This window comes from Bactrocera latifrons, unplaced genomic scaffold (assembly GCF_001853355.1).
Source record: "Bactrocera latifrons isolate USDA-ARS-PBARC rearing strain unplaced genomic scaffold, ASM185335v1 scaffold_8, whole genome shotgun sequence".
Taxonomy (NCBI): domain Eukaryota; kingdom Metazoa; phylum Arthropoda; class Insecta; order Diptera; family Tephritidae; genus Bactrocera; species Bactrocera latifrons.
The window spans coordinates 179,758-199,270 of record NW_017537489.1 but is presented as its reverse complement, the minus strand read 5'-3'; the positions used below and the strand labels follow the sequence as shown (position 1 = coordinate 199,270).

The 19,513-nt window shown below is 31.9% G+C and overlaps 2 protein-coding genes across 4 annotated transcripts in view; both read left to right on the top strand.

Moving 5' to 3' along the window:
• The first annotated feature begins 869 nt into the window (after positions 1 to 869).
• Positions 870 to 1,682, top strand: LOC108976782 (cyclin-dependent kinases regulatory subunit). The gene is made up of 2 exons (XM_018946091.1): positions 870 to 1,073; positions 1,163 to 1,682. Exons 1-2 carry the CDS (start codon positions 1,015 to 1,017, stop codon positions 1,452 to 1,454), a joined length of 351 nt encoding a protein of 116 aa, XP_018801636.1. The 5' UTR covers positions 870 to 1,014; the 3' UTR covers positions 1,455 to 1,682.
• A 570-nt stretch (positions 1,683 to 2,252) lies between these two features.
• Positions 2,253 to 19,513, top strand: part of LOC108976770 (cyclin G) — a 25,732-nt gene continuing 8,471 nt past the window's right edge. Inside the window, exon 1 of one of the 3 annotated variants that reach the window (XM_018946058.1) lies at positions 2,253 to 2,384. The gene's annotated coding sequence lies outside the window, so the exon portion shown is untranslated. Of the gene's footprint in view, positions 2,385 to 6,503; positions 7,247 to 19,513 lie in introns of those variants that run through there. The other 2 variants (XM_018946055.1, XM_018946057.1) reach the window with 2 other exon arrangements.

Sequence of the window (19,513 nt, the reverse complement as noted above, 5' to 3'; positions counted from 1 at the left end):
TTTTGGGTTTCTATCCTACTATAAATTAAGTAATATTTTATAAATACACATTTCAACGTTGCAGGCAAAAAACATACATACAGCATATTATAAGAATGTACGAAAAGGTAAAATATTTGCAATAATTAGTCAAAGATGCCTATTGCATTATAACATCGAAAAACATTGCTATTTTAAAAAGAGGCATCCGTAAGTATGCAAGACAAAGTTAAAGATAAAAAAAAAATATTTCTAAGAGGAAATTAATTTGAAATCCGTTTCCGTTTCTCAATTTCCATTTATTGAACACCGAGGCACTGATGACAGAGAAGTAAAATACAGAAACTGGTACAAGCTAATATTTTAATTAAAATTTTATATGATTAAAAAATACCTTTTAAAAATACCTAGAAAGTTCAAAATAAACGTAATTTGCATTTGAAAGATATTGTTTATTTACTTTTAGTTCTTCTAATCCTGATAATTTACAGCAACTATCCGCGACACAGAGCTGATCATTAGTGGGATGGAGTATTGAAAACACATTAATGGTTCGCAGCATATTCGTTCAAAAGTCCAATTGTATTTGTACTCTTCTCCAAAAACCATTAGTATTTTGTAATATCTATTTACCTGTAAGGTGTGGGTGTTAAGACTTGTGCAAGCGTTAAGTTACGATTTGACTTTTATATTTTTTTCGGAATAACCAATTAATATATTAGATTGAATACTGTATTTAATCTAAGTAAGCAATGTTAATTTAAGCAATAATAAGCTTAATTTTTTAGTTATATGACTTACTTACGCATATATTTATTTATATATATGAATTCATCTACAGTTTTAGCATCTCTGTTTTGTATCATCGTGCCTTTTTCTCGTATAAGAAGAAGCATTGACAAGTGGACATATCTAAACATTTTGGGTGAAAACAAAGGACGCAATTTATAATTTGGAAAATATTTAAATTTTTGTGTAAAGTAATTACAGTATATTTGAGTTGTGTACAGTATTAGGGGATATTTAATAATTAAAATGCCTGCAGATCAAATACAGTACTCGGAAAAGTACTTCGATGCCATTTATGAATACAGGTTTGTTTGAATTGCTTTGATCTGGTTATTTTGTGGAGTTTTACCTTTCGACAATTGAGTGAATTGAAGTAAATATAATAATACTTTAGGCACGTTATTCTTCCGCCGGACTTAACGAAGCTGGTACCAAAGTCTCATTTAATGAGTGAAACTGAATGGCGAAATTTAGGTGTGCAGCAGAGTCCAGGCTGGGTGCACTACATGATTCACGCGCCTGAACCACATGTGATACTCTTCCGACGGCCACGAACTGATATTCCAGAAACTGGGACGAATATCAACACCAATAATTCTGTTGCCACAAACACTACAAACAAAGAACAACCTTCAGCACAACAAAAACAGATGAACGCTAACAACAATGTATCAGTACATGGATAATAATGTTTCTACATAAAGTGGAAATGCTACACAAAACAAGACACCTCGTTGAAAACAATAAGATCTTTAAGATTTTTATAATACATTTTTATTTTATTTTTAATTTCAATTGTTTTTCGAAAAAATGGAACAATCCATTGGAAATGCATGAACTACTCAGCGTTAGAAATCAAAGAATTATATTTAATTTAATAAATATGTATAACACATCGATCTGTGAATAGACTATATATTGACTTTGTTGAACCCAAAAGAGAAATATTCAAGTAAACATATTTAATATGGAAAAAACAAAAAAAAAAAAAACTTTAGCGTTAAGGTTTTATTACTGCGATGGAATTAAAGATTTTTTATATAAAACATAACAAAAATTCAAGTTTTTTATTATTATATCGAAAGTATTAGTACGTGGGATTTCTAATCCTTTATTTAGATAATTTTAATTTTTATTAGATATTTTTTACTTTCTGAGTTTTGATTTCATCTTTCCTTATAGTAGCGCCATCTGTCTGAGAAGTTTTCCTAAGCCTGAAACGAAAAGAAAATGTTATAACTGTTATATGCTTTCAACACTTGTCTTATGGGATAATTTTAAAGAGTTTTTATTTATTTAATTGTTTTTGAACATTAAAATTCTCTGCAAAATTGATTAAAACTTGAACGGATCGAAAAAATGTAAATAACTATCATTCCGGTATTTAGTACATACTTGCACCTTTCACAATTTCGAACTCGAATATGTTACCAAAATTTGACATTTCCAACAGCAGCCAACTTCGTGGCGCCGGCGGTATGGTGGCAATTGTCAAGATAGAAAAATCGAAATTCTTCCATGTCACAATTCTTGTTCGATTCGTGTTGAAATATTTTTCTTCTGTCCGGGACAAATAAAAAAGAGCAAAAACTGACTCAACGTGCAGAAGCATCCGGGTAAGTAATATGTTAATCATATCCTTAACAATTTTAATTGATAATCGGCGTACTTTATACGGATTAAACGGCGTAAATATGCGAAAGTTTCTAACATGCTCGTGGTGTACAAGATTTCTTATAAGATAGTGCCCAAAAATTGTATAGCAATCTAATAAGATTAGAAAGGAATGCAACAAAAGAGGAAATGACAAGGATATGAGTATGTTGTACTAGATATTTAACAATTCCCATACGATTTACCTTATATTTTGTAATACTATAAGCAATTTGAAACGATACGTCATTTTGCAGTTTTTTTTTTATATCTACGCAGTATTTTATGTAGCAGTGTGCGTGTATAAAGCAGTGGTTGATCGTGATAGCCCAGCGAATGTGTGCGGAAGTGCGAGACGAGCACATAGCAACAGCGCCCAATTGCTATAGTTTTCTTTGATGTCTAATTCATGATATAAAATTAACTACAGAACAATTTTCTTAAGGTGCCTTGTTAATGTGTACTGTAATATAGCTGGTATTCGCCAAAATAAGAATACGTTTGTTAAGAGAAATGCTTAGCATTCTCCAAACTTTGTGGTTTATCTGTTAAACGTTGACTAAAAATACAATAACCGTAGCAGTATTCCTTTTTTTAATTTCACTAGCTTGTGAAATCATTCTGTGTTTTAAAAAACGTAAAACGTTTATTCTGACAATACACAAAAGCATATTCTTTTTATTAATAAAACTTTTGAATGAAAAAGTACTGTAATATTTAGTAGTTTAATCAGTTGAGTTCATGGTGTAATGCACACACATATTTAGCGTTATGCAAAAGCAAGCATATTATTTTACAAAGTTCACCCTGTGTCAACTAGTGTTTGTTTACATTTTAGCCGCAGAAAGTATGCAAGTAAGAACTACGAATGCTGGTTACATTTCAAATGTGTGGCCTCCATAATTATTTAAAATGTGTTAAGGAGATAAAGTGCACTAAAGTAATTATGCATACATTTAATAAAATAATTATAATAATAAATATAAAAAAATTAAAATAAATAAAAAATAAAATAAGATAAAAATAAAATGAATTAAAATAAAAAATAAGTATAAAAATAAAAAATAAAATAATAAATAAAATTAAAAATTATAAAAAAAAAATTAATTAAATAATAAAGAAAAATTATTAAAAGAAATAAAAAAAAAAAAAATTAAGAACAAAACAGCGATTTTAAAACTAAAATTGGTTTGATATTTAAACATAACTCGACAACGTATATGCCTATGTACATATGCACATACTTAGTATATGTACATATATGCATATTACAGATGCTGCAATATTCAAATTTCATTTAACCACTTTTAAAATCTAATACAATTCCAACGCATCTTAGCTCATTTATTTTGAATACACAATGGCTTGACCGATACAATTAATCAATTTAATTAAATACTTTTCAAGTTGCGAATCAAACATTGTAAATCAATAAACCAATGAATTAATACAAACATATGTAGATAAACTTCCCTGMACATCAATCTATGTACATACATACATTAGTACAATGCTTAAATAGGTGTCTGATGCCAGCAGAGATAATAATGCTTTTGTTTTTCCTGTGCTCCCTTTTGCTAAAGGTTTAAGCATTCTTATCGTTTCAGTTATTGCTTGTTATGTACACACATTGTATATGTATTTTTATGTAGATCCTATCTATACTACACTTCAGAATAATGGCTGCAGATGTAAAAAAAAAATTCAGTATGTACTATCTGTAGGCAGTACTATCAAAGCAAAAATATCAGAATGCTGTCATTCAATGCGCAGTTCAATAATATTTGTGCTAATGTTTACGAATTTAGTAGAACTGGTTTTTGTTTTGATTTAAGGCTATTTATTTCTTTGTATATCGAATATTCTTTATGCTTAGGCTAAGCATGTTAGTGGGTTTTTAAACTTCGAAAATGTATTCCAAGTGTAGTATAATGTTTGGTGTTATCAATGGTTGTCTTTTTTGTTATATATCCACATATATCTGTTAGTTTATGTTTTTATGAATATATATGGAAAGGCAATCAAAATATCTTCATTGGTTTATTTTCGAAATTTTCTTACTAAGTATGTACGTATGTACAAAAATTATAAGAAAGAAAAATTATAAAAAAGAAAACACTCCTAAACAATAAATATTTATCAATGTGAAAAATATGGATTATGTATTTCATATATTATCGATCCCTATATGGTTCGAACTTGAAATAACAGCCCTTGGCTTGATAAAATCCTGGTCAGTTTTCGATAACGTAGGGTAGGCTTTTGTGATAATTGTAAAATTACTTCATATATGCTTAGGATTAGGGTTACATTCAGCTATTCGAATGTTTAGGATAATAATTTTCGGATTAAACATTAGCTTTTCAATTTTTAATTCCGATTTTGGTAGTAAAAATAAAATTTAAAATTTTTAATTCTGATTTGGTAGTGAAAATGAAATTTTAAATTTTCAATTCCGATTTTGGTATTAAAAATCTCATAACAAATCAAAAAAATAATTTTTGCAATTTAATGCTTTATTTACCTTTGGCTTGTTGTCATATAAAGTGACAGACGAGAAAGCTAGTAGGTGTGATTTAATATACATATGTATGTATGTATGTAAATACAAATATTTAATTAGTATATATTTTTATTTATTTACATAATATAAAGAAGTATTTCAACATATTTTTACAAGCATGTATACAAATATTTATTTTATGTGCAGTACAATGAGTCCAACTTGCTTATCAACAATCAATTTAGTAAGGGTTTAGTATGTTCCGTTGCCATAACGTACCGTTGTTTGGAAAAGGTGAACATTGACATAATAAACAAGCAAAGAGAAAAGAGCAGCCATGTTTATTTCGACCGTACCGTTCCGTTCCATTTCACAACCATTCCACCTTGACAACTACCAGCCTAGATACGCGGAGTAGGTGACTACAAACACTGAACTAAAATACACACCGATACAATTTTTTATTGTAGCTGGTTAGTACGGGGTTGGCTGAAACAATTCAAAATATTGTTGTATGCGTTATTTTCGCTGTCTGTCCACCATCAGCCAATTCTGGCTGTGTACAGTTTTGTTTTTGTAGCTTAGCTGTACACATACATATAAATGTACATGTATTGTTTGCTCATATGTTTGTACAATGGATTTCACTTTGCATCGTGAAACTTCGGTAAAGTATACCAAAAAGTTTCTATAGATGTCTACAACACAGTGTTGCCACATTTTTAATAATGCAATTCTATAATTTATAATAGCAGACTGGGCTTATAAATGCAGTATTGCGAGGCATCTGTTGCTTTTAGAGACATAATCCGGTGAAAATAGGCGTTCAAGGTTACAACAGGTCGCAAGTTGTTTTTATATAGTGTTATGTGTCGGAGACGGTGGCTTCTGGGAAGAAAGTATTCATAAATTTCGTTTAGACAATTTTTTCATCTGTACTTTTTGTCTAAAGTAATTTTTTTGCTACAAATTATAGTCTCATTGAAAATCACAAAACAAAAAATTTGAAATAATTTTAAAATTCTTAATTTCACCAATTTGGGTATAAGGCAACATTTCGTTAAATAACCCAACGTAGTCTAGGACTAGATTTTCGTAGATTTTCGCTGACATTAAACAACTTTTAAAATAATTTTTTGAAATCACTACATTATATAACGTCACCTACAATGCAAAACAACGTATCAAAAATATCAAAACTGAGTTTTTGTTTTTGTTTACGATTCACTACATCTTATTACATAAGTATATGTAGCATAACATTTTCAGCTTCCGCTGTCAGTTATAACCAATCTATAACCATTTTTTGTTTTATCAAAAACTCCAATTTTGTTTTAATGAGTTATGAGTGGTTTCTACTATAACGTTTTTCCAAATATTTTTTTGATAAAATAATTGCGCTATGTGCATTATTTCGCCCGTAATGGCAGCACTAATAAGAGCATTGGTTTCAACGCACCCGAATGGCCTTTGTTTGTGTATAGCCCATGGCCAGATGATTTCGTTTTCGGTTCGTTCGGTGCGAAATCAATTCGTGACTGGCTGCAGCTATGCGACTCAGTATAGGCTCTGGCTCAAGCTGTTTTAGTTTATGTTTGGCAACAATTGAATAAAGTACCAACAGTTTATTTTTTTGTAATCTGCATGTAGTTTATGTATATGTGTAACGTGAAATCAAACTGAAGCAAAGTGTCTAAGCATTTAACAAAATAAAATATAATAATGAATTTAAACATTAAAATGTTTTAAAGACGTATTAAGCAACAAACTAGTTAAAGCTTCTTATACAATGGCAATGGCATTGTAAATTAGAACATACAATTGCAATATGAGCAAGTTATGATGAAAAATCGATAACTCCAAAAAAAAACTTTATTGTGTAAGAAAATAAGTTGTTGCAAAACGACAGTAATAAAAACACAACCAAAATGTCTTCGTGAAGCAAGAAAATCAAAAATTCTTTGTTTCACCAACCATATTGAAAGAACTGGACGGTGAAGGAAAATTAAATTCCGCAAACGTAAAACACCAAGAAAATATTTTTAAAAAACGATTGCATTTCGTCACTCGTATTTTTTGCGAAAGTTGAAATTTTTGTGATAACTTTGTAAAAGTACAAATTAGTGGTAGAAAAAAAAAAACATAGAGAGCTCTTAGACTAATAACAAACGTAAATTAAATGTTAAGTAACACAAACAACGTTACAATAAGTACCAACAAGTTTTTTTTAGTGCAATAGCGAAATTTTTTCTACACATTTAAATAAAAGCTTAAACTGAAACAACATTCCTGCGCAACATAAACCAAAATGGCTGTCAAAATGTAAGCATACTTAAGTGAACAACACTTTATTTCCTAATATTACTATATACATACATACGATTTTGTTAGAAGTGCAAAGCTCAAAAATGTGGTTGTCTCCAGATCCGCTAATCTTATTTCTGTAGCTGTATTTCTGCCGAATTTTTTCAAGAAACTTCTCTACATTTTGGAAAATTTGCATAGCAAATTGTAACTTTTAACGACATACATATCTATTTGTGTATCTGTGTGTTCTGCATCTATACATGCACACCGAATTTACTCGCTCCGCTAAAATTTGTCTCAATTTGCTGTAAAAAAATCGTTAACTCTGGAGTTAATAAAAAAATCTTCAAAAAAAATATCAATTAAATAAATAAAATAGAAAATGAAGAAGCTCCAGCAAAAGTTTCCACAGAATACAGTTTTGTATGCTGGTATTTGTGGGTGAGGTGCGGTGGTGGTGCGACGCGCGCACTAACACTGTAGTTGTATTCATGCATTGCTATTGTATTTGTTTCAGCTGCCAGTGTGTTCACAGCTGAGCTTCAATAACACAACACATAAAACGCAAAGCAGTTAAATATGTATGTATTTGTTTAAGTGGCAACGAATAGAAATTGTTTCTTAGCTTATAAAAGTTTGCAATTTTTCATCAAGTCAAAACATCTGTGTCCTGCTTTCTTGCTAAATAATTCATATTTTGCCATGACCCACAAATATCGTAGGCATTGCTACAGTTTACTTTAGGTTCTCAGACTGTAGATGAATTTTAGAATTTTTAGAAAATTTGGTTTGCTAGACTTTTTCGGCACAAGCTTTTTTTTTGTTTTTTTTTTTTATTTTACATAATTTGCTGTTAAATTTCGAGTAACGAACTGATATCTACAAGCTTTGCCTTTGTACAAGCAAATTTTATTCAAGGTGACTTTCGTATGTTTCGCAAATTTTGCAAATTTTGCAGGTAGAAATAGCATAATTTTGTTGTACAACTTAAAATTGTCGTCAAAAGCAAACATTTTTAGAATTTCGTAAGTTATTTAGAAATTAGTTTTTGTAAACCGTTTTTTTTTTTACAAATTTTTGCAGTTTAATAAATAATGACAATTTGCTCATTCTTTTTCAAATTTCACTTCCACTTGTTTCACGAAGAGGCACTACTACCAGCGCAAAACTCTGGTTATCTCATTATGTTCCGCACCAACAACAGCCCGTTTATCATTTTGTTCGCGCTCTGTATTTCTTTGTTTAATTTACTTTTCAAACAGTTTCTTACCAGCTGTTTCAGTTGCCTTCCGCTTCCACCCGTTGCTGTTTTCATCATACATACATATATAGCACCCCATCTATAAACTGTATTTTTTTTTAATGTTGTATAGAAATTTAGTTTTCATTGTCTTTGTTTATATTTATTTTTGTTATTGTAGTATATATATTCGTGTGCGCTACTTAAGCACACACACTCACAGACAAAGCATAAAATCTAAAATATACAAAAGTTTAGAAAAAGCGTATTCAAGTTTCGTATTGTATTAGAATTGCGTCAGCCAATCTCTTAACACAGACGTTTGTATGTTTGTACATCTGCATATGCAGTACACATACATATCTTTTATTTCTACATATCTACAAGCACATAAATATATACCTACACACCCTTAAGTTTGTTCACAGAACTTTTTATTTTGCTAGATTTAGCTTTAAGCTCTTTACTTGAGTTGTGCGAAAAAAGTGTGGTTAGGTTGGCATTTTTACGATTTTATATGCGTAACTTATATTTTTGATAAGCGACTTTTCGCCAAACCTACTATGTACTTACATATGCATATATGTTTGTTAAGCAAATATCTGTAACGTTGTAATATGCTATAAGTTTGACCCATATTATTGAAAACTTCGGTAGTGATAACCGAATAATACTTAAATATAATATGTTAACGAACTTGGTCACGAGTTGGTGCACGCGTCGCTTTATAAAGTACTGCTATGTCTCGTGTGTATTTCGATCATTTTTGAAGGTTATTTCGAAATATTTTTTTTAACTTGATAATAGATGTTTGTTTACCTGCCATAAATATTAAAGTTTATGTCTTTAATACCGTAATTTAATTTACATACATATATTAATATTATTTATATATTATATTATACATACAAATATGGGAATTTTTATAATTATTTTTATCAGCCTTTATAATTCAAGTTTTCACCTTTTAGATTTCTGTTTTGCTCTACTCTTCATGTGTATCAATGTTATTTCACATTTTGCTATGCATTTTTGTTTGTTTACCACTTTGCTGCATTTGCATTTGCCAAGTGTCATAACAAAATAAAATTGTGTACGCTAAATATTTCACAAGACGACGATAAAGTCATTTTATAGCATTTGTGTTTTTCATTCTGAATCTTGAAGGTTATGCGATGCCAAAGCAGCGACGGCTAAGCGTATAAGATACATTTTGAGGTTTAATAAAAATGCATATAAAGCTATATCTAAAGCGTATAAAATAAATTGGGATGCATAGTAAAAATGCCCAAAATTGTAATCTGTAAATAAGTTTAAAAGAAAAGTAAAGTATTATTCCATCATATGCATTATACATATACATATGTATGTATGTATGTGCATATACCATCTCCATACCAACATTATTTATGTTTCAACTCAGCCCTTACGAGCCAAAAAGTCGTATAACTTTCATTATTGACAAATAAATTTTGTTTATTGTTTATAAACATGTTGCGCGCGCATGCCTCATGTGTATAAACAAACAAACGCTACACAAAATAATGCTTTGGTTGCAACACAATTTTAACATAGTCTACATCCTTTAAATTATTTGTAAACATACAGGAATATATACAAATATAGCAACGTATTGTTTTACACAAACAGGCTAGCCAGTTGCGCTGCAATTGCTTTTAACTTTTAGCCCTGCACCTGCAGTGTCGAAGAATGGAAGCCAATTACGCGCTGCATAAGTAAATAAATCAGCCTTGGCAACAGACATAAAACCAGGCGTCGCCATTACTTATTTATAACTTTAGCTGCAGTCGCCAACATTTTTGTGGTAATTAAATATTTTCCATTTTCTAAGTCATAAATAGTTACCACAGAGATATTTTTGGTTGTGCACTCCACTGCTGTTTATGGCGAAATGCAATGCCGCTGCTCGCAAGTGTCGCATCACTATTGCTATGTAGAGATTTTCAAGTGCTTGGAAATCGTTATGTAACTTTAACACATTATTGTGTAAATAGCAATATTGGTGGCGACCTGCGTCAAACAATGGCCAGCAGTGTACAGCAGTTGCCACTAATAAATTTGTACTGCTGTGTTTGTTTGCACAAAAAAGTGAAATTTTCGTATAGTAGTCGACTGCCGATCCCGGTTGAGTCAGTATGCTCGTTACTGCAAAATTTACGTATTTAACTTCATATTTCATCAGCTCGGACATTGCTTACCTACAACATTCCTGCTGCTGCTTTTGTAATATATACATACATATGTATACATGATGTACTTGCAAAAGAAATCCAACATTTATAAATGTTGCTAGCTACATCGCATTTGTGCTTGCAAGCGTGTGTAGTTTCAAGCAACTGATTTTGTGAAATTGCCTGCAGCTGGCAGGGTCATACGAATCGACATGTCTGTGCAGCCGTCATTTTGCATAAGTCAAGTGGAGCGTGCAGCAACAGCAGTTGTCACTCGAGGCGCATTTGATGTTGCTCACTGCTCCCTTTTTTCATTTATTTTTATTTTTATTTTTAATTTTTTTTTTTATTTTATTTTTTTTTCAAGCGGCATATGACACCACCGTCGGCTGGCTACTCGAGTGGAAGGCAACGCCACGCCGCCTGCTGTTGTCAAGCATACCTACTGGCATATGCCACACAAAGGAGTTAGAACTAATTATATGGTACCTTTAGAAAAATCGATCATATTGTGCATTCATTGACCCATTCGTGCGCATAAATATCGGGACAATATGCATGTTGAAAGTTAAAAAATAAAATCTATATAAGGCTTAGCAGTGACACTGTCAGTTTGAAATTTTCTTGCATTTTTTTTGTATTAATTTCGGTTTTGCTACTTTTACGTCGTAGCTTATATTGTATGCAGTTTCAACCCCTAGTTGAAGTTCTGGCTATTTTAATGATTTTTCTACCCATAACTTGTTTTATTTAACACACCTTTGCATTACAAGTTTTATTTAACATATAGACATAATTAAAGCCATCAAACAAAAACTGTTTAGCAAAAGCCGTCGGGCGGTTTTGTCGCTGACGTGTGCACGTATGCACGTATGCTCTTATGCGACATTCAATCGTATGTGCATAAGTGTCAACCCTCTTTTGACACGCGTCCACCTTTATATTCGTATAGGTTGCACCCTTTTGACGGAATCTTGCCAAGCGCAATGCCTGTGCTGTTGGTGGTAAATTTTTTAATTAGAAATCACTGACTCACAGCGGCGTCTAGTGTGCCAACTGCTTATGGAAACCTAAAAGTTGTGTAATGCAGTTTTGTTGTATTATTTTTAAGGTATTCTCTTTTCCTTTTTTAGTTTCCTTACCTTTCTTTTTTGGCGAAATTATGATATCTGATCAGCTGTTTGGGAAATGTAGAAAAAGTGCCATTACAAGTACTTACATATATACGGGAATCACTGGCGATAACACATCTGATCAGCTGATTTATAAATCTAGAAAAAGTGCCATTATATTCGGCAATTACTTGTGATCGCAACACTCAGCAGTTATTTGTCAATATTTATTGCGTTCAGGTAATGATGACAAGTCGTTTCAGTTGTTTACTAAATGCAGCACTGACTTCAATCATATGCGCTTTGTCAACACACTGATATACATACATAAGTATCTTTGCTTTATCTACCATTTCATTTTGCGTAATTCGTTAATTTGACCTTGAAGCTTTGACTTTGCTTATGCTATATGCTTATGACTTTAGATTGTTATAGTAAAATAGATTGGTATAGTAAAATTGAGTAACAAACGGTGTAAATATTTGCTGAGCTAATTGAAGAGATTGCATTTAAATTAAAAATAAGTTGTTAAAATGCACTCAAACATATGCCTAGCTGATACATATGTATGTTACTGGTCAAGAAGTACATTTGTATATTTGGCGAGCGCAAAATTAAAAGTCAACGTGCTGTAAATGAAATTCCATTCAAATATTTACTGCTTACATTTGTGTAAATATAATTTTATTATCTTGCGATTTTTTCAATTGTTGCATCACGTGTACTAGTGTTTTTGTTTGCCTAACAAAATAGGCGGCTCAGTCATTCAACATTATTTACACTTGCCTCCCGCATTTCCGTTCCTGGCTATTGCTTACCCAATGATGTGTTAGGTGCACATGCGCGATAATTTAATTAATTTAATTGTTAATTCCATACGGTCGAGCGCAGAAGGCTTACAAACGTACACACACAAGTGCCATATACTATATCTGCGTATTTTTAGCGCCAGACGACTGACTGTAGGTGCTTCTTTGCGTTAAGTACCTATGGTTAGCTGCAGTATATGTATGCCATTGTAAGCGGAATTGTAAGCGTTCGCACAGTGCAAAATCCCTGCCTGGCAAATATGCAGTTTATTTTTAATTATGCACAACTAGTGAGACCTTTTCTTTTATAAATAAATATGCACGCGCAAATAAAGTCGAGTACAATTACGCTCTTTATTTAGTTGGCTTTGAGTCCAGCTGATTGCTTAGTGTGCAATTCATGACCGTTTTAATTTAGGCTAACTAAATGGCTGAATATACAATTTATATCATATATTATATACTAGAAGGTTGCATAATTAATATGTTTGTTGCGAAACGAATTTGGCATTGTGTGTTGATTAAAAACATATGGTTGTCTTAACATTGTGTGAGTTTCGAAATTAGAGCATTGCCATTTCAAATGAATTTATTTGTTTTCATTTTGAATCGAATTCTTTATGCAATGACTTGAGTTATCTGAATGCATAGTTCTAAGTATAGTTGAATTTCCCTAACGCGAATCATCACAATCCACAAAAACAATTCGATTTAGAGACACTTCAAGTTGTGGCAGGTATAAAATTTTACTTCTATTGCCAATTCAAGAGCTCGAGTTATGAAGAAATTCGACTCATGAAAAACAATATGTGTCATAAATTCATATCGATAAAAGTGTTGATGGAAAAATTCACTGGATATGTAAGAGTCATAAACTTACGTATTTAAAATACCCAACTGTTTTGTATATGAAATTATGAATCACGGTGATAGGCGTTGAAATGTCTGCCAATATTGAGTGATTTTTTGGCAGAAACATATTTTATTGATAATACGCAGCCGCCTCTATTGTTTGTTTTTTAGTTTGTGACGTCAAACTAACTGTTTTTCTTTGACTATATTAATTATTTTACTCTCGCAACAACAACTTCACATACTCATAGCTTTTATGATTACAACTAAGTATCACCTTTATCGCTATCATATTATATTGTGCTGTTTATTTAACAAGCGCTTGTTAAATAAAAAGTCAGCAAAAAATAACTAAGTTTATCAAGTACACGAAGCATTGACGTGCTAACACAACTTATTAACTTGTAGTGAAAGCATTTGTCGGGCAAGCAAAACATTCAATATGCGACTCGACTAGACAGTCTGGCAGTGCGAAGATTAAATTATGTAAGTTTTGCTGCTGTTAACGTACTTTTTTATACCCTCAACAGTGATATTAAGTATGTGATGAGCTTTCTAACATCCAGAAGAAAACGTTGGATAACTTATAAAATATGCAAATACTAATGATCAGCGTGATGAGCTGAGTCGATTTAGCCATGTCTATCTGGTCTATTTCTCTCAGTGTTTGAGATATCGATCTGAAATTTCTCACACATTATTGCAGCTACTCATTTGTGAGAACCGCCGATATTGTACCACTATATCATATAGCTGCCATAGAAAGTGATTGATCAAAAATAAGATCTTGTATGGAAAACTTTTTTATTTGCCGAGATATCTGCAAGAAATTTGGCACAGATTATTGTCCAAAGCAAGGCTATAATCTCTGAATCTATTGCTCAGTTCGGGCCAGTTTTAAGTATAGCTGCCATACGGAATGCTCGATGAAAATTTAATTTTTATTTGAAAACTTTTTATTTGTGAAGGGTATTACAGCTCCGGTGCCATTTAAAGTTAACGCTTTTTCTTGTTTTGTTATTGCATATAACATTGGAGCGATTTTTCAGGGTTGCTTTTTACAGTGTCCCTATCACTCATTTGGTTTGAATGGAGTCTATATAATATTTAAAATAACTGACGAAAGTGACGGTCAGACTATGTATTTCAACCTAATCCACCAATCAACTCAGGTAACAATGTCTACTTTGAACAAAGAACAACAGGGGTGTTGCGGTTGTCTGCGCTGATACATTATCGCCTGGCGAGCTCAGCAGGATGATGAACATAGCAGCCATATATCCTCAACTTTATGTATTTTGAAACTGAAAAGCGTTTTTTACACATTGTATCATTTACCTCCGGAAATTATTACCCATAATGTGGGGTGGATTTCGTTAACGAATTACTTTTTTTTATTGAGCTGTTTTTCACAAATATTTATACACTTGGGGAGCTGTGAACGGCTTGCGTCTAACAAATTAATTTATTGACAGCTTATCTGCTGTCAAATATTTTTGCTCATATGTATGTAAGTATGTATGTATATCGTTTGTTGAACTTCTCGCTGACGTAGGTGCTAAGACGCTTTGCTTAATGTTTTAATTTTTGTTAATATAATTTCAAAATGAAATGTAGAGTCCCCTTTTTTCAGAGATGGTAAACAGGAAAATTTTAAAATTTTCAGTTTGCTTAAAATCACGCTTCCTTTTTTGTTTTTTTTGAATACAAATTCATTCCTGTGTGTAATGACCTTCAAACGTAAGAAAATGTTAAAACATACGAAAACCACAAAACCATAAACAAAAAAAAAAAAATGCTTGTATTGTTAGCGAAAATGCTAGAAAGCTGTCAAAACAGAAACGGTAACAGCAAACCGAGCACACTGGCTTAAAGTCAAAGTCACGAACACCAAAATGTAAAAAGGCGAAACGAGCAAGAGTATCATTGTTGTTTTTCTTCATCGTCTGATCGCTTCCATTAGCATGACTGGCAATTTGTTCGCTAAGTGCGAACAAACGGCTAAGGAACGGTAGAACGGTTGTTAAAATATAATTATTTTATAATTTAAAGCGTAATTTCTCATTACTATTCTTTAGGCTTAGATCAGTGCTAGGTTTTGTAGTACGAATCCGACTTTTCCTGTTATAAAAAAAAATTTCTCTTTTTTATATCGAATATGCAATTGACTTTGCTATTTAGGCATTTGCTTTTATTTTCTTGCCTTATTTAACCACGAAAAAGAGCGTGCGTGCGACTTAACAATTGTTAGTTTCGTCCATACATAACCTCGACTTCAAAGTATGGTCATCCTACACATATCGTGTGCTAAAATTGCAATCGAAATTGTCAAAATATACAATATGAAATATGACGAAAATACGTCAGTGTCTGTTTTCGCTTTCGTCAATAAACACTTGTGCAATTGTTGTTGTTGTTGGCTAGAGTAAGCTAGATTTTAGCCTATTGTAAGTAACACAGAGCTTTTTTTATAATTTCTTTTACTGTCTTTCGTACCGTTGCAAAAAAAGAGAATTATAAAATTTCGTATTCGATTTTTGGTTCGTTGAGCTAATATATGTGTATACACTGTGAAAAAACTCGGCATGAATTTGCTTTCTTCATATTTTTTCGAAAGCCTTCTTAAGCAGCTTTGGAAGCTTTACGTGAATCTATATAATATCGTTGCCTTTCGCACTGTTCTTCAAATGGTTAAAGCTGCTTTTAGCGTTTGTAGAAATTTACACATCACGTCATGCTATAAATAGCAAACAGTTGACCGTTAGACAAAGCTATGAAAAAATATTGGCTTATTTGTCTGTTTGAGTAATAGTTAAATATTGGCGTTATCTTCGCGTCGTTTTTGCGCCAAATTAATAGTATGTGCATACAAATATGTATATGTACGAGCATATTTGTTGTATGATTTTTGTTATAGAAATTCATTTAGCGCTCCATTATATGCAATAGCTGCTTTATAAATTGTTTTTTGTTTGGAGTAACGGCATCCCAAACATAAAGGTAGCGGAAGAGAGTAGCTTTAAGACAAAATTTCAGTATTTATTACTTTCCTGTCATTCTCTACAAGTATACTTACGTCTCTCAACCGGTTTACTCAGTTGTTTGCAAATCCACTTTGCTCGGTTGTTCTGCTTTGTCAGTTGAATTACAGTTTGCGAGTTATCGCCCTGAATTTTCGTTTGCTCTTTGTATTTCTGCTTCGTTGTGGCAGTAATTTTCCATTAAGTGTCGAATAACTCGAGCATATGTACACGAGTATATTTTTAGAACGCTTATAGTTCTCGCGACAGGTTTACTCACCTTCTGCTTTACCGGTTGAATTAAAGTTTGCAAGTTATTGCCCTGAATTTTCGTTTTCTCTTTATATTTCTTTTTCGTTTCTTCGTTATGCTTGGGCGTACACTAATTTCTCTCGACCGGTTTACTCACTTTTTGCAAATTCATTTTGCTCGTTTCTTCAGCTTTAAAAGTTTGCAAGTTATCGAACTGAAATTTTGTTTTCTCTTTATATTTCTTTCACGTTATGCTTGGGCCAGTAATTTTCCATTAAGTTAAGCGTTGAATAACTCGAGCATACATATGTACGCGAGTACTTATATTTAGAGGTTATCTTTCTTAAAACAAATTTTAGGTTTTCGATCCGAACCTATGCTCTTTATATGCTTAGTATATTCGCGTCGGTGAGTTAGCATGTTGAAATATTATTCGTCAAGTATCAAAAATTTTGGAACCTATTACAGTAAGTTGATAGTTTACGGATGACATTGAAATTAGAATACAGCTTTCTAAAAATTTATACTTATCGGACTTCTATAAGATTTACATAGCTGTCATACAAAATTGGTTCCTTTATGGAAAACTTGTTATAAAATATGTTGTTCAGGATATTTCCACTTCGTATGTTATTGCAGTGTTTTATAGGTATGTTTATAGGTAACGTTCATTTTAGGTATGTTTTTTTTAGTTTTCATTATTTCTTTTGCATTTAAATTTGTTTTGCTGTCATAACTGCGTCATGCGACCTTGAAGGTTCGGTTGTTTATTTGTGAGTTTTGTTTGCTTACGACTACTTCTTGCCCAATTAAGATTCTTTTAATCATAGCTATTTTTATTAGTGCCTAATTATGGCGGAAGCTCAAAATATTGTGGCAGTGATTGGACAGCATAATTGAAAAAGTACAACCGTGATTCAATATTTATTTCTATCGAATTACTACGTGACGTGTTGCTTGTTTCAGTCAGCTGTTTCCGAATGTTTTTTGTAGTGTGTCGGAGACTTTATTAAAATGGCCTGATCACTTATTATGCGTTTAGTCCATTACAAATTATAATTTAAATGTACCTGTAGCATTGTTAACCGATTTGAATGGCATTTAAATGCAAGCCGCCCTTCTAGCAATGTTGCTTAACCTTTGCTTTCAAAGTCACTGTACTCAGTGTGCTGGTTGTTGCACTCGCGCTGGTCATAAGCAAAGGTCGGTCGGTCTCATTTTTGTTTTTCTTGGTCATTTGCTAATTTTACTTAAATAAATTTTATGTGGGTTTAACGGGAACATGTTTGGAGTTCAAATGTTGTGCGTAATTACCTACGTATGTACATACATTTTTTGGCTTGAAAAAACACCTGTGCACACTCTATTTTTAGCCTGTTTTGACGGTATCAATTTTAATTGCCGTCAATGCTTTTAAAAAAATTATTTACTTACTGCGTTTTGCGAAAATGATTTTTGAAATGCCGTTAAAAATATTTAAATCGATTTTAATTATTTATGTAAATAACGCAGGGATATTTTAGTTATTCAAAGCTCGAGTTTTGAACCGTAAGTCGTACTCGAGTGCAAAATCGCACAAGTTCATCTAGTAAACTCTTTACGACTTGAAGCATACTTTTCTACTGACAAATAGATGATAGTCGGGCCTACGTAACCGGAASGAACCCGAATTTTTTATCCGGTCAAGTGGTGTCAACAACAATAACAACCACTGGCTAATATAAAGTAATCAGTTTCTTAAAAGCTTCATTATGAATTTTGTATTTCAGTGTGAAAAGCTTTGCTATGAATTCTAAATTTTATATTTCATTGTTAATTTATTAGAAAATTTAAATGTATGTAGGTTTTAATATACATATGTATACGCATATTAAGATTGGAGTAGTTAAAATCATTTACAGTAAAATGTAAGTTTTGTAAATCAACTGGTTTTGTAAGGTGACCATACTTACATTCTTGCTCAGCTTAACAAAAAGTGATCCACGAATATTTGCGGCTTCTTTAAATCTATKTATACCTTCTATATTCATTCAAGTGACTCTGATTCATTTCCTAAATTTATTATTGGCTTTTACTAGCAGCTTTTAACATAGACAGTTTGAGTTCCATTTTATTTGTTTATCTGCAAGTGTGGACCACGCACAAACTACGAAATTTATGATTCAATCAATTTCTGTTATGCTTATACTTAATTGAATATGAAGTATTGAGAAATCTCACTTCGCTGATGTTTATACGCAAATACATATTTACTGTATATATGTAATTATATTTAGCTACAAGCAACTACGTCCATACAATTACAATTGTACGTGCTTTCATTTGCATTTCATGATTTATATTTTCTCCTAGTATTTACATAATTGTATTGGTCTTCTTACGCAGTTTGTTGTGTTGTTTTTTTGTATACATACAAACACTTATATTAACTTATACAACAAGTTATCTGCTAAAACKTCAATTGTTGTTTGGATGGCTAGAAAAAAACGCTTACTTCGGTTGGAGCGGAGACATAATAGCCTTCACAAATAATACATTTTTTCATGCAAGAAGTTGATTTTGATCGCCCAGTTTGTATGACAGCTATATGCTATAGTGGTCCGATCTGAACAATATGTTCTCAAATTGTAGCGCTATCTTATACAGTAATCTATGCCAAATTTCATGAAGATATCTCGTCAAATAAAAAGTTTTCCATACAAGAAGTTGATTTTGATCGCCCAGTTTGTATGACAGCTATATGCTATAGTGGTCCGATCTGAACAATTTGTTCGGAGATTGTAGCGCTATCTTATACAGTAATCT

Coding starts and splice junctions, on each gene's coding strand:
- LOC108976782 (XM_018946091.1), top strand. CDS start 1,015: ATGCCTGCAGATCAAATACAGTACTCGGAAAAGTACTTCGATGCCATT. Junction 1,074..1,162: donor GATGCCATTTATGAATACAG/GTTTGTTTGAAT, acceptor ATAATACTTTAG/GCACGTTATTCTTCCGCCGG.